A 15,286-nucleotide genomic window follows, 5' to 3' on the forward strand; every position below is an offset into this window, starting at 1 on the left:
CAGGACATGGTTGTAACCAGTGGGACATCAGTGTTGGGTAGATGGAAGGAAAGTGGCAATAGCAACTGGTAATTATTAAATCTGCAAAGTATTCATTTTAATGTCAGAAATAAGGAACCTGTTCCTGTTGTGAAACTGAATTTGCCAGTTTTGGGGTGGGTGGGTGGTACTGATGATCCCACAAATGATGAAGGACAAACAAGCAACAAGGAATATTCATCTTCATTGTAGATGAGAAAATTCCCAGATGGCATCCACATGGGCCACTTTTAGAGCTATGAATCGAGAACAATATGCCTTCGTGTTCGTGAGCCAATGAAAGTAGAATGATGAAAAGGATGTGAGATGACCAAAATGTGACTTCATCACATCTTCCAGAGATGCGTGAGTTACCATGAGGTAGTGAAGGCTTGATTAATGATAGGTCATTAAGGGACTCATAAGCTAGTTATTGTAATCCACCATAAAATAGTGTAATCTGAAATATCAGCTGAGGCCTTAACAAAGAGGTATGGAGATTCCCATAAGAAGTTTCACTGCATATATCACAGAGAAGTTTATGTTAGAGATATTCCATCTAGTCTTTAGCAAAACAAGCTACTCAAAATACCTGATCAGAGTGACCTAGTTGAATTAGTGGGTGCTCACCAGTTATTATGTACTTTTGAGAGAGTGATGTATGTAAGGTGAAGTTGTTTACACTGAAAACATGCACAGTGGAGAGAATGTTGGCATATCTCAATGCTACTTTGATGCAATGTGGCTGACATTTCTTTGGATACTGTACTTGTGGAAATTGTATATGATCTAAGCACATTGCTGACTAAAAGGACTGCTCCTTTGTACTAAAAAAATCAGCCTGAATTAGTCTAAAGTATTCTTTCTTTAGCACATATTAAAATAGGGAAAATGAATTTTGCCAGACTAGACAATACCAGCTTCTGAAAGAGCAATGCATGAATTACATAATACATAAAAATATTAAAAAAGTTATTGGCTCTTTTTTTTATACAATTTACCTCTGAAGTTCAGGAAGTGAAAATGACCAAGTGACCAGTTTTTTTGAAAGGTACCCATCTGGAGTAAGGCCAAGCAGTATACTCTAAAACCCATACTACACCCATTAATCATACACCAAGATAAAGGGAATTAAAGGTTCTCTGAACAATACCAAAACTATACAAGGTCTTTTTTAAACAGCCAGTGAAGAAACCTGGAGAAATACTTTTTCCTTACAATTCTAACTTCATACAAAATATGAAAATGTAGAGGGCCACCTTAATCCTGTTTTTTAGGAAATTAATATTGAATAGCATTGTCATACATGAAACTGGAAGTTACTAATGAATAAAATGAAGCCAAGGTATTGATCTGACTTCATCGTATGATCCACATCAACTTATATATGGACAAATGACGAAAAATTCACTGAATTAGTAAATAAGACTTACACTCCACACAGACTTGTAGGCAGAAAAATACAATAATTCCAAGTGGCAAATAAGAACTTTGATTATGTGTAATTCAAGACAATAAAAACAATGCATATAAAGATAATGCTCAAATCAGGGCATACAACTCGAAGTGAAAGCAGCACTGTCTTCAAGGTTATTAAAAGAAACAATAATCTCTGCAAAATGAAAATTCTGTAACCCAAAGCATTCTGAATCACCCAATGGGAGAACAAATTCTCGTCATATGGATGAGAGTATTTTCCATCCAAAAAAAGAGTAAGCTACATAACAGTAATATTATAATATTACTGAACATAAAAATGACAATTCATCATCAAAGAAGGATGTTTACATTCAGTAGACAATGAGTTACAGGTGAAATGAGCCATTTTCCCAGATGGAATCAGCCCCCTCCCCTTTCACCTGTGCCTTATGTATTTACTTTGGTACAGTGAGGTTGGAGAATTTTGTATTATAGTTGCATATATTTAAGTGACCATAAAGCTAACAGCATGGACTATCTTCTTGCATGACAAGAGGACATGCATGAACTATCATGATATATGGTAGCCAGCTGGTATGCAACCCATTCCCAATACACAAAACAAAAAAAAGCTATATTCCTGACCTCTCTGCATATTCCCAATTTAAGTCTTTAAATGCTGTTCATTTTCCAACTGGAACAAAGAAAGGACCTTACAAATAGTATAGTTAAATCTGTTTTAAGCATACTCAAATTATATACCACAGAGGAAAAAATCGCATATCATCCAAAGTTTGAATTAAGTATTTTAGTGTACTCTGAACAAGCTATGAATACATCTTTTTACTAAATGAACCTGCATTTAGAAAATATTTAAAAGATCCATTTTTTTTACTTCATCTGCTCCTGAATTATAAATTAAATTTTGAAAAACATTTTTTGTTCAATGCTGAATTTAGCATAGAATGTGGAATGGTCCAAGATATAAATAAATGTGTAATTTAGACATCACCAATTATTTAAGGAATTTGATATAGTCAAAGAAACTGGCCAGATGTGAAACTGAATATGACAAACTTCAGAAATTCACAAATGATGAACAATTTAAGAAGAAAATGAATTCAAAAGAAATTGTTAAAATAACATTATCCTAAAAAGACAGTGCTATTCGAACTATCAAATCAAGTTTAATTCCTCATTTACAAATGACAGCAAAAGTCTAAAAACATCCCAAAATGGTCTTCTTCCCCAGAGATACTTTCTGAGCCTAAAACCTTGACTTTTTTTCATATTCAATACAGAAGTGTGGGCAAGTGACTGAAATTTGATTTGCCCAGCAAAATTGTATGATAATTTCATTCTGCTGGACAATGAATTTTCCATCCTGCAGTTAAACTTACCATTGTCACATAACTCCAGAGCATCTTGAAAGCTTCTCTGTAAAAGAAGGACACTGTTAGAGGAAGAGCTAATAAAAGATTAGTTACAATAGCATGACCAAGACTGTGTACTTTATAATTTGTGAAGAAAAATATATATTTGTACAAATTAAATTTTAAACTATTGTAATATTTTTCAAAGTTGTGGCCAATCAGGATATCAGATAATCAAGTTGTAGACTAAACTGTATTTATCACAGGGCCATACTATGTTAACTCCCTATTCCTAGACAAATTAAATAATTCCCTTTCTCTTACGTGGCATTGTATCAGCAAATCGCTCCAGCTGGGATGTAAATATTTTTAGGAGTCAACATTTCTTAGACTGCTTCTCTATTTTTGTTATTTCTAAATTTATATCTATCTATATTAAGATTAATATTAACTACAACAAATGTATGCAAAAGAATTATACTTTTTTAAAGGTACCCATCTGGAGTAAGGCAAAGCAGTTTAGAGGCAGTAAATTATTTCTTGTTCACATATAATTTACACAAAATCCATACAAAATCAACTTTCTCAACCAAAACCTTGTAAATGGTGGCAACTCAATAAGAGTTAATTTATGCTGGAAAAATACAAATATTTACTTATGCATGGATCTCCATAGGATTATTAAAGTTGCAATCTAGGACTCCTTCCTTGAAGAAAAAAAATTGGGAGTCCAAGCCCTAAAAATATGAGTCCCAATAACAATACTTTTAGAAGTATGGCTAATAGATGATCTTCATAAGGGTATGAGGCTAACATGGGGATAAATAATAATTTACTAGTCCGTCATCAACTTGAAAATAAAATTCCAAATTTTGCTGGCAGGATCAAGGTTTCCTCGGGCATATATTTTTTTGGTGAAGCCTGATGGCCAGAATGCATGAGGGGCCAGATCTGAAATTACTGGGGCCCCAGAGCATTTGGCTATCAGGATTATTTTAGCACTGGTCTAAGAATAAAAGTTATTCATTTGAATGAAGCAAACTGTTTGCAAACCTGCTTTACAAAGTTGCTGATTCTAGATATGATATCCTGTATATCTAATTTGTCACCATTATCAAAACTATCAGATACGATGACACTGGTAATCTGGGTTTCTTTATCTCCTGGACCTGAATCTTCATCCATCTCCGGTATAAATAATAAAGTCTGCAATATAAAACATGCTAAAGTTTGACAATGTCAGGCCACAAATTACAACTAGTGGTCAAGAGGGCAAAAACTGTGAGCCAACTATGCTAGAATGTATTACGGAATTATAGTTATCAATATATACAATGCACCATCTTCGTATGAGGTATACACATATGGGAGCCATATAGTGTCTGTGTCATAAAAACTAAAAGTGAGCAATTACTAAAATTAACTCACATTACAGCTGGTTCTCATTTTCATAGAACAATTTAAACTGGAATAATTTAACTTAACTGCTCAGTGGGTAAAGCACATCTGACTCAGCCAGTGACTCACTAGTACAAATTCCAGTGCCAATGTACTGTTAAAAGTCAAGATACTTTAATATACTTTATCCAAGCTCAGCTCTGTTGTTTGTGGACAAAATTGCTGATAACTAATGTTACATGTTTACATTTCTTTTAAAGCCATGCACAATACATATTATTAAACAGCAATGATAAAATAAATTCATACAATTCAGATGGTTGTTGTTGTTGTTATTGTAGGGTTTAGTGCCATTTTTCAGCACACGATAGGCTATACATGGCGGACAGTATTAATGGTGGCGGATGAACCCGGGAAATCCCCGGAAAGAACCACTGACCCTCGAGATGCTACTGGCAAGCTTTCTCACATGCCCACATTGGCCGAATCTGAGACTCGAACCCAGGCAGACTGAGGTGAGATGTCAGTGATCCATAACAGAGAGTGCTTTAGAAAACTCCGCCACTTTGGGCCGGAACAATTAAGTCGGATCCATGCAAATAGATGTTTTACAAGATGCCACCAAGAGTAAAAGTCATGTAGGTCATATATGCGTTCAGAACCCACAATTTTAGAGTCTTTATTAGAATCTGATTACACATACCATTAATTGGCAATTACTCACTTTATTTGAATCATTATACATCCAAATTCCTCTGGAAGGTAAATGTTTACATGCCCCAACAAACACATTTGGCAAAACTCTGTTAAAATACATGGATATTTTAGAACAAGGTCAACCTAAAGGTGTGATCCAGTACAAACTGGACTGATTGCTGTACTGTCAGCTGAAAATGAAATGTCAAAATGAAAGCTGCACATGCTGAATAAACAAAACTTTGTACTATCCTATATTGTGAAGATCAGATCCTGTGTGTTCTTTTCTTTACCCAGTTCATTATCTGGCTACCACCGTAAATATTTTCTGAACAGAACATTAAATAATCAGGATTGAATAGACTTTGGTTAAACTATATTAGTATTACATTTTAGAACAACAACAACAGATAGTTCCCAAACGATGTCATCAGCAGCCATATTTGTGGTATGCAATCAGATTTACCACTGAATTTCTATGTTGTTTGGAAGATGAAATAAATTCATTGAATCTCAAGATACTATTATAAAGCATACATAAATAAACAGAACACAAATCTGGCTTTCTGTTAGTATCTATATTTGTAATTTCTATGTTGATTTTGCTTCAGTGTGCCTTGTTCAAAATGGTAAAATTTGTTGGTCGCATATAGAAGAAACTGCCAGATTGCCAATCATTTAGGTAAAATGGGCAGAATATCAGCTGCTAGTGATCCTATCGGGAAGCATCTATTAACAAATAAATTACAATGTGTAAATGCGTACACCTACGTAACGACAGAGACATACACTAATAGAGTGAAGGACCAATGTACGTCTATTAAATTGCACCGTGTAATTGCAATGCTTTTAAATGATGCCAGACAGTTAGCAAACATAAAAACTTGTCAAATTCATAAGTCTTGATCAGGCATTAGCCTATCATAACAATAATCATCAAGCCTGACGTTCTGTATTACTGGATAAGATCTTGCCTATGTTGACGTTGAGGTCATTGTTTAGTAAATGATTCTCCCATTATTAGCTGACGGTGTGTTGTACGGCTCACAAGTCAATGGCAACCTGATGAAAAGGGTTACGAAAAAAGATTACTTTTTAATATTTGCATTCCACTGTAATAATCCTGAAAATCGTTATTCTAATTAAATATATATTTTTTTCGAACGAATTTCTATATTTTCACCTGACGGAACTTCCTTCGCCATGTCAGGATGATGTCACGAATGTCTTGACTGGTTTAAATAAAAAATTTTACACAGCACAAATTAGTAACTTTTTAATGAACCATTCCGGGCATTGTGCATGAGCATTTGCGATAAACTACGGGATCTGTCGACGCTGGAGGAGCAACATTGGACGTTTATTTTCCAGCGCCTTTTTTTAAAGTCAGATTTATGACACAATTCGTTGGCTAATTAAGATTCAGTTCATTCTGTATTTGATATATTCGAAGAAGACTATTCAAAATTTAATTTCCAGAAAGAATGAAGACTGGTGACTTTTATTTCGACCCGTCGCAGCAACGTGGTCGCCATCTTTAATATTTTTGGTACAATATGGATGCATTTGGTCATTCATATTTTTCCAGCGTTCATCGACGCACAGAGGTCTTCGTCCATTTCATGACTATTAAACAAATCCAGGACTTGAGTTATTTTGATAGTCATGTCTGTAATACATTTCAAATTCAAGAATAGCTTGGACTACGATTCCATCACATTTGATGGCCTGCACTTGTCGTTGAAAGATTTAAAGAAATTTATAATACAGAAGAAGAGGCTGAAGAGTGAAGAGGTCGACCTTCAAGTTATCAATGCCCAGACCAGGGAAGGTACTACCACTATTATTTTGCATTTCTTGTTTGATCATGGCCTATAGGTAGTCGTACAATATAAGACATATTTGCTGATATTTTTGTCCACGTCTTACTGCCTTAATAAATGGCATTGTGAAGCATGTTCCCCTGTCGACTTACAGGGAAACGACAGGCCAAATTTTCTGGATATATTTCACTTGGCAGCCCATATGGACACATTTGCACAAATTAAAGTATACTGGTTTTAGTCCAGTGGTTACCAACCACATGGTTGCAAGTACAATCAAGAGCACATGGGTTCGTTACAATGAAAATTTGGAGTACCCGTACTTGAATCTAGGGATGGGGGTTCTACCTGTAACAATATAGCACAAGGGATGACAACTGTCCGCACCCCTCGGTAGTTTCCGCACTGCTAGTTTATCCTAATTGCATCTAATTTACAACTTAAGCAAGTCGTAATCAAGAATAGTTCACGTTTTCAGAATAGCTCAACAAACTTTGTTCCGTTTGTGGTATAATGGAGAAAATGCAATTATTTGCCTATTTTGATGTCTGGACAAATGCCTTCGAGAGGTGCCATTTTGCATTCAGATTGTCTTGGATATCATCATTGACCAAAAGGTAAGATCCAAACAACCTAGAGGCTGTAGTTCAACAGTAAGTATGTTTCAGGAGTTAACAGTGTCAGTAGCAATTAAAGCTGTACTGATGTCACTTTTTGCTGATTATGCCAATACAGTGTATAGCCAATTATTAAAATTGCCGCTACCGATTATGAGTCCGATTATTTCATTATTATTTGTTTTATAACAATGACTGGTTCAGAAACAAACCTATTAGTGTAATACAAGCAGGTATTTTACTGTGAGTTATAACGAGGTTGTTTATGCGGCAAGTGAATTTAAACTATTATATGATAAAAAACGGTTAAAAAGTACATTGCTGTTTATAGAAAACAACAATCACATAAACATAAAACTTTAAAACTAACACTGATAAAACTTAGGGTTTGCCAACTCGAGATATAAATGAACGAAAATGTATTGAGCTACTCTTTTAACTGACGTTCAGGTCGCCATTACTAGATTTTGAATAAATGACTTTTAAAAAAATGTTAATAACGAGAGCCCAATAATAATTAAAATTAATAATGCGCTTGCTTTAAGGCTAAAGTTAGATGTCATTGTACTCTGACTGCAACTAATACTGAAAGCCAAGTTGAGGTAGCTTGTATTTAAGCAACAGTAACATTTCTCCCTTCTCGACAAGTAGCAATCCACAACAATCCAAAACAATCTGGCCTGCACCACTAAACGGTTGCTTGCTCGGAACGCTTGAAGCTGGTGCAAACAAATCGTGTCTAGCTAATTTGGCCAAGATGTGGAACTGAAACCTGTGAGCGTTCCACCAGCTATGTCTTCTCGTGGCAACAAAGAGATGGCCAGATAACAAATCGAGCATCAGTGGCGTCATCCACGTGGGTTTCATTGACGGTATGGACAGGTTCTTTACAGGCCACAGAAAAAATCCCAGAGATGCGACGTTGATGGTCCAGTGGTGTTTGTTTCAATTTCAGTTTTTTTGAGTGGCATTGCTGCTAAAATCACCTATTCCGATGAAAGGCTTGCATCAGCCATTGTGCTGTAAGACTCGACAAGGCTATGCTGATGGACAGGTCTGACCCCGTATCAGAGGTCATGTTGAGGTCAGATTTGGCAGAAACTAAATCATGCACCTTGCATTATATCGCCTTATGCATGTCAGGTATCAAAGCTGTGGGAAAGTACTTCCGATTTCGAATTTTATAGCTCGGTTATGTCTTGGCCATCAGACTTTGAAATCCAGTGTCTTCAACAACAGAAAATGGTTGCACATCTACTGCCATGAACTCTGCAATAGCTTTGTACCAACTGCTCTTTCTCTGGTAATCAAATGCAAAATGGCAGCTTTTGGTCCAGCGTGGCATCAATAGCCCAGGGAGTTGCTGAGGTTAACTGCGCAGCATTCTTTTCTTATTTATCTGCCAGAGACAGGCCATGTTCGATTATGTGCGTGCAATGCTGGACAAGATTTGATGTCGTATAGTTTTTGGAATCCTTTCCACCTGGAAATGCATGTGTTGCAAAGTGTGCAATTTGCTTTGGACTCGTTGACAGCATTTACTTTGAACTAATTCCAGACAATCCGCAGTATTTTACAGCAAGTGTGTTAAAAAGTATTTACTTTTAAGAATCTATTGTCTTTCAATGTTGGAACTACTGAGGGGTACGGACTGGTGTCTTCCATTGTTATCATGTTACAGGTTAGAACCCCCACCCCTTTCAAGGACAGATACTCCAAATTTTCTTTGTAACGAACCCCTGTGATCAAAGAGTGGTCACAATTTTTTTAAAGGGTGGCAGTAGTTTTGAAAATGTGAAAAGGGGTTCATGAGGCCAAAAAAAGGTTGGGAACCATTGCTTTAATATAATTTAATATGATCTCATTTCTTATTGGATTGAAATACAGACAGAGAAATGGAAGTATTTTAAAGTTCCATTTACCGATATTTCAATCAAGTGGAATGTGGTGGATGCTGGGAATGACAAAATCTGATAAAATTGAAAATGTTTCTTTAACAAATCTAATAAAAATATACTAATATTAAAGAAAGTGCTTAGATAGCTTCATTTCATGAAACAGGATTCTTAAGATCTTTGAAGGTCTTTAACAGTTTGTGAAAAATGAGGTAGCATTTTCAAGGCCTTGAAAGTTTGGGAAAATCGAGATTACCCTGAGGTCTTAAAAGTCTTTAATTTCTTTACATAATCACAAATAAAATTGTCCAAGGTTGTTAGATTCAGATGTAGTCGAGCTTTCCTGGTTTCTTTACCTGTGATATGTGAACAGATTTATTCAGTTGATAAGATCAAAGGGATAGAATAAACTGTCTTGTGGATCCAACAAACTTCTTCTGGCAGATGGCATGTCAGTTTCTTTATGTCAGCTCTTGTTTTCGATCTTGTAGTGATACATTTCTTTTCATTTTTCACAGAGTACAAGGACAATGAGCAGCTAATCCCAAGGAATACCTCTGTAGTGATAGCCAGAGTTCCAGTTAACACAGGCAATGCCCGAGAGCCTGCTGTTAGTCGTGACAAAGTATGGTAAGTGCTTTCAAATGAGAATAAGTTTCCATTGAAATTGGGTGGGGTGGAAAATCAAAAGATAATCAGAAATGTTTGCTGATATCATCAGCTGGTGGATAGGTTTTCCCCAAAACAATCTAATTTTTACCCGATTGCTGGAATCCATGCAACTATTATGTGCAACTACAATGAATTTTCCAGGAACGCATTTGGAGGGATTGTTTTATTTTAAATCTTAGAAGTCAGAATATAGAAATTTTCAATGAAAAGTCAACAAAACGGGTTAAAACTAAACTTAGCTATGACAGGGAATGTGATAAAGAAACGGAAACAGGAGTTCAAAAGTTCTTGGTAGCATGAGTTTCCTTGGCTCAAGTTCAGCGAAGATGGAACAGTCACATCTCCTAATATACATAAGAGATACCCCTCAGCTGCAGACAAAACCAGTGATGGGCAGGTTATCACAAGGAAATTTGATAATGAATTGCCAAATTAGAGAAAAGAGTTGTTGTTGATTTATAGTGTGATTGGTAAATACAACATGAGCCAAACCAAGTATTACAAGATGCTGTTTTGCTGTTTCACACAGCATATGCCATAGCAAAGCAGAGAAAATCTTTTTTGGACTATTAACCCTTTGTCGTGTAAGCACCCTGGATGCCTCTATCCAGTTCTCATGGAAGCGCCTTTGGACTTTCTTTGCCATTCTCATGGAAGTGCCTCGTATACCTGCTGTAATTGTCAGCCATTTTGAGCTGGTTTTCATAGTGCCACCTTCAGGCAAAATCCCTGTTAGGTAAAGGTTCTGATATAGAAGTAGACTGAACTGGTAAATTACGAGTATGAGAAATGGTAGTGATGGTTTGTCACACTACTTCAGCAGCTTGACAGTGATCAGGTTCTCTAAAGATTTTAAAGCACACAAAAAAATTATACAGCTATAATGATCAGAGGTTCTGATATAGAAGTAGACTGAACTGGTAAATTACGAGTATGAGAAATGGTAGTGATGGTTTGTCACACTACTTCAGCAGCTTGACAGTGATCAGGTTCTCTAAAGATTTTAAAGCACACAAAAAAATTATACAGCTATAATGATCAGATTGTATTAAATACTTCTGTACAAAAAAGTTTAAATTATTGTTAACATACTACACTGGTATAAAAGTCAACAGGCAGGTCTGATATCATATAGATAACAGGTGTTCTGTTATAGCTCACTGCACTGTATATTAACTGCCTACAAATGCATATGCTCTATGAGGTAAAGGGTTAATTTCTTTGTACAGTTCAAATCAAATACGGAGTTGAACTAGGAACTGATTGCATCAACAAAACATCTATAGATTTCATCAACATTATATGTGATATCCTGCTGAAAAATTATGGAAGGTAAAATATCTAGAGCTAAATTCATACCCATCCTTTCAGATGCTAGTGCTAATTCAGGAGTTTAGACCAAGAATGCATTCTTGTTAAATTTGTAGACCTTGACCAGAATAGTCCAATGCTTGCTCGCGTTGAACATCTTGAAAGCTCAACATGAGCCATAGCAATGGAGAGAAAATCATTTTCAGACCATGAATTTGCAAGGTTCAAGTAAAAAAGGGAACAGATCAAAAGCAGAACTGCATGCATAGATTGCATAGATTACAGTACATCTGATGTCCTACTGAAAAGGATAAAATATTTAGCGCAAATTCATATCCATCCTTTCAGATGCTAGTACTGGTTTTAGCAGTTACAGATCAAGAATGCATTCTGGTTTAGATATATAGACCCTGATCAGTCCATTTACAATGCTTGCTAGTGTTGAACATCTTGAAAGCTCAGATTCAGATGGATTTTTACTGCAATTAAGAAGGGACTTTATAGCCTCAACATACATTTTGATGTTTCTGACAACACACATTGTAGCCCTCACCTTTTCTGTATCAGTATGGATGGCACAGGTGTGAAGATGGGAGCAAAGAATGGTGTTGCGAAATGACTTTCAGAGAAAAGTTGTCATGTTCAATCACTTGAAGTAAAATTGCCCTATTATGGACATATTAGATAGCCAATATGTAATGTGACCTGCTGTCCCCAGTGGGTATAGTGCTGTGTTGGCATGAGGGTTTGACATTACTTGTAAAACAAAGAAAATGGTTGTTGATGATTATTCATATGAAGAGTCTGTACTGTGTATCATGGTACGAAAGCTACAATAGCTTCCTGTTAATCGCCTACAAATTAACAACTACAGTTTTCATATAAAGATCTTAATGTTTATAACAATTCTGTAATAATCATGTGACATTTTTGGGGTATTTTACATCAGATCTTTTCCTCCCACCCACCCCACAAGTTATTGTCTATACACGAGGTCCATAAACATGGACATCATTATAAGCGAGGGCGCAAGTTACTGAGGGACTTAAATAAATTGAAAAATCTGCTTATATTTTGAAAAACGCAAGAGTTATGGGGGTAGGGAACTGGGCTGTTTAGTGACTGAATCCTCGTTTTACAATCACATCGATGATAGTTGTTAATAACACACTTTTTCTAATGAAGTTCTTCGTTATTCTGTATAAATAACATTTATTTTCAAATGTCCCACATGTGAAAGATCGCTCCAACAGGTTTCAACTACCATTAAGTGAATGCGTAAACATGTATACGACGTCACTTCTTTTTGTTTTGTTGATTAGTCTTGTTCCCATGGAATTTAATAGTATAATGCCAAGTCAGGAGTCAGATTAGCAGAGAACATGACTATCTGTTTATACAACACCAAACTAGATTCCTTTTTTAAAAATAAGAACTAGCAACATTTATTTCATGAGTCAATCGTCTACATCAAAACTTTTGTATTGTTATTGATGTCATTGGAAGAAATAGTGAAACTTCTTTTAATCCTTGAGGATATCTCTAAGCGCCAGTTCAAGAATTCTCAGAAACTCACTTGCCCACAATGGTCCGTAAATGTGAAACCATGCTTTTTATTTTGCGAAGTATTCATTTTGCTTGATTGCCTTGCTGTCTTTGATCACAATTATGAATGAGTTGGTTACTTAAAGGTAGTTTGTTACATACACTATAACATTGCTCTATTGATCAATGACGCGAGTTCACTCAATATATGACCGGTGCCGCTAGATTTTAAGTAGGATGGATTTGCATGCCTTTTAACTTTTCTTTTATTCCACCACTTTTATTTGATTCAAAAGACATAATGAACATGATAATACAAATGAGGCTAGGTTTTAATTCAGTGCAACAGTACAGCAAATACTTAATTCAGTTATCAAAACACGTCACTTAAGTTCTCTGAGAAAAGCTTGCATACATAACTGTTATGGTCGATTGACACATTTTAAGTTAAATACACACTGCATTTATGATGATTCACTTTAGAGGAGCTAACAGATAGAATTAAAGCAAAAATTATTTAAGTGACATAAGAATGCCATTTGAAAAGAAAAAAAAAATAACTAATTATATGACTTATTAAAAGCTGATGATTTCAAAACGTAGATTTAAATTACTATGTCCTGTCTACCATTTTTTACCATAAAATGAGCAATATATCAATATTTCAGTTAGCAATTTTGATTGCGATTTTCTTCAAGTTCAATAAACAGGGATCGGGGGGGGGGGTATTTTTCGTTGAAAAGAAATGGGAACCGACGCCACGATTATAAGCGGGTTCACGATTTATAAGGGCATGGGTTATCAAGGGAGTGGTGTACCTATGAGGAACTGTCTTTATATGGAAATAAATAGCCATTATTTTTATGTTTCTGAATTGCATGCATGGGCTTCCAATTGACATTTTCAGAAATCTTTTAAGATATTTCATGAATTTTGTGACCATTTTCTTTAATATTTTCAAGAGTCACATTATTTGTGGGCAAATAAGTCACCTAAGAAATGAGAAATTCACATGTTCTGTTAGGAAAGCGAAAATGACTTCACACTTTGAATTTTTTTAGATGTACATTGAATGACCATACATTTTGAGATGCTCTCTTGCCTTTTCCAATTCATTTCTGGAGGTGCTACTCGAGGTGAAATGTAGACATCAAGCCATCAAATAGCTGGTGTTGATTTCAGTTGCACTGACAAACTCTTGCATGTTCATAGGAATGTATTTTGATTGCTGATTAACCCTTTGCCCAAGTAAATTACAAAAGTGATGTTTTATGTGTCTTGATAATAAAGCACATTTGTTCTTAAAAAACTTAAAACATAAGTATGTAAATAGCAATGTGTGTTTAATGAAAAGAATCAATTTGAGGCCTTAATACTCACATGTTGGCTTTTTCAATTCTTTTGGAAATATTTTAGTTCATTCATATACCAGCTAAAATTCAGTACAATAATTCATAAGTTGTATAGCTTTCACAGTGCTCCTCAGTCTTGTGACCAAAATACATTGCATATGAATAAGATGATTTTTGTACACGTACTAAATGTGTTTATAATACATGTACAACTGCTTAAAATGTCTTAAATGGAGATGCGCATACTGAGAAATAAAGGGCATAATTCAAATAAGAGAATGAAAACACATACACATGTACTATATATACATATATATATATATATATATATATATATATATATATATATATATATATATATATATATATATACATACATACATATACATAGCTGCCAACCCTCACGAATTTGGTGTGAATTTCACGACTTTTTCAGCGATTCACGGATTCACGCCGTAAGACAAAAATTCACGAATTTTCCGATCCTCAGTTATTTAAAATCTTTAATAAAAAATAAAAAAAACGATTTCCCGTTAAGCGCTAGTCGTGATTTTTGCAGTTGCCGAAACGGTCCGGTACCGCTGGTCACGATATTAGTAGATCTACAGCCGATTAGTACAGTTGGCCCGGTCGCAAGCATTTTAGCCCATTTTAATTTATATGTATAAGAGTAGTTTTACAAGTGCTTTTGAAAGAAACTGGGGCCTAACCAGAAATTTGCTCTGCGCATGCATCAAAACACTGATTCGAGTTGCCGTTCAGCATCGCATGTAAGATTTTGAAAATGTCTTCACCACCAAGGAAAAAGAAATGTATTACTCAAAAAGTGAAGTTTAATTTGGAATATATAAAAACTGGCCGTGCATTCTGCCATTAAACATTGATATTCATTCATGCTTTTTGCACTCAGTGTGCCATCGCAGAGACGATGTCAGGAAGAATGTTGGTTGCAAAAAGCACGTAGAAGTTGGGAAAATTAAGAATTCGCAGATTTCAGCTCTGGAATATTTTACACCATTGGCGGAAGACCCGCAGGCTACCAACGCTTAAGCATTATTTGTGAGTTTTCTTGTGTCAAACACAATCTACCTTTATCAGCTGGAGACCATGCTAAACATTTGTTCTGACATGTTTCCGGACTCGAAAATCGCTTCCAAATTTTCCTGT

The 15,286-nt window shown here is 35.4% G+C and overlaps 2 protein-coding genes across 2 annotated transcripts in view; one reads left to right on the forward strand and one right to left on the reverse strand.

Annotated features, from left to right (window-relative positions):
* Positions 1 to 6,127, reverse strand: part of LOC149803068 (ATP-dependent RNA helicase with zinc finger domain-like) — an 81,779-nt gene extending 75,652 nt beyond the window's left edge. Inside the window, exons 1-3 of the mRNA XM_089952637.1 lie at positions 6,088 to 6,127; positions 3,864 to 4,016; positions 2,838 to 2,874 (exon numbers count right to left, since the gene is read on the reverse strand). Coding sequence (XP_089808763.1) covers positions 2,838 to 2,874; positions 3,864 to 3,995 — 169 coding nt within the window. The 5' untranslated portion in view covers positions 3,996 to 4,016; positions 6,088 to 6,127. The remainder of the gene's footprint in view (positions 1 to 2,837; positions 2,875 to 3,863; positions 4,017 to 6,087) is intronic.
* Positions 6,128 to 6,210: 83 nt separating this feature from the next.
* Positions 6,211 to 15,286, forward strand: part of LOC149803069 (uncharacterized) — a 58,789-nt gene continuing 49,713 nt past the window's right edge. The window contains exons 1-2 of the mRNA XM_089952641.1: positions 6,211 to 6,735; positions 9,758 to 9,869. Of these exons, the coding sequence (XP_089808767.1) occupies positions 6,570 to 6,735; positions 9,758 to 9,869 (278 nt within the window). The 5' untranslated portion in view covers positions 6,211 to 6,569. The remainder of the gene's footprint in view (positions 6,736 to 9,757; positions 9,870 to 15,286) is intronic.

Source organism: Sinohyriopsis cumingii, chromosome 3 (genome assembly GCF_028554795.1).
Source record: "Sinohyriopsis cumingii isolate HCF-2022 chromosome 3, ASM2855479v2, whole genome shotgun sequence".
NCBI lineage: Eukaryota > Metazoa > Mollusca > Bivalvia > Unionida > Unionidae > Sinohyriopsis > Sinohyriopsis cumingii.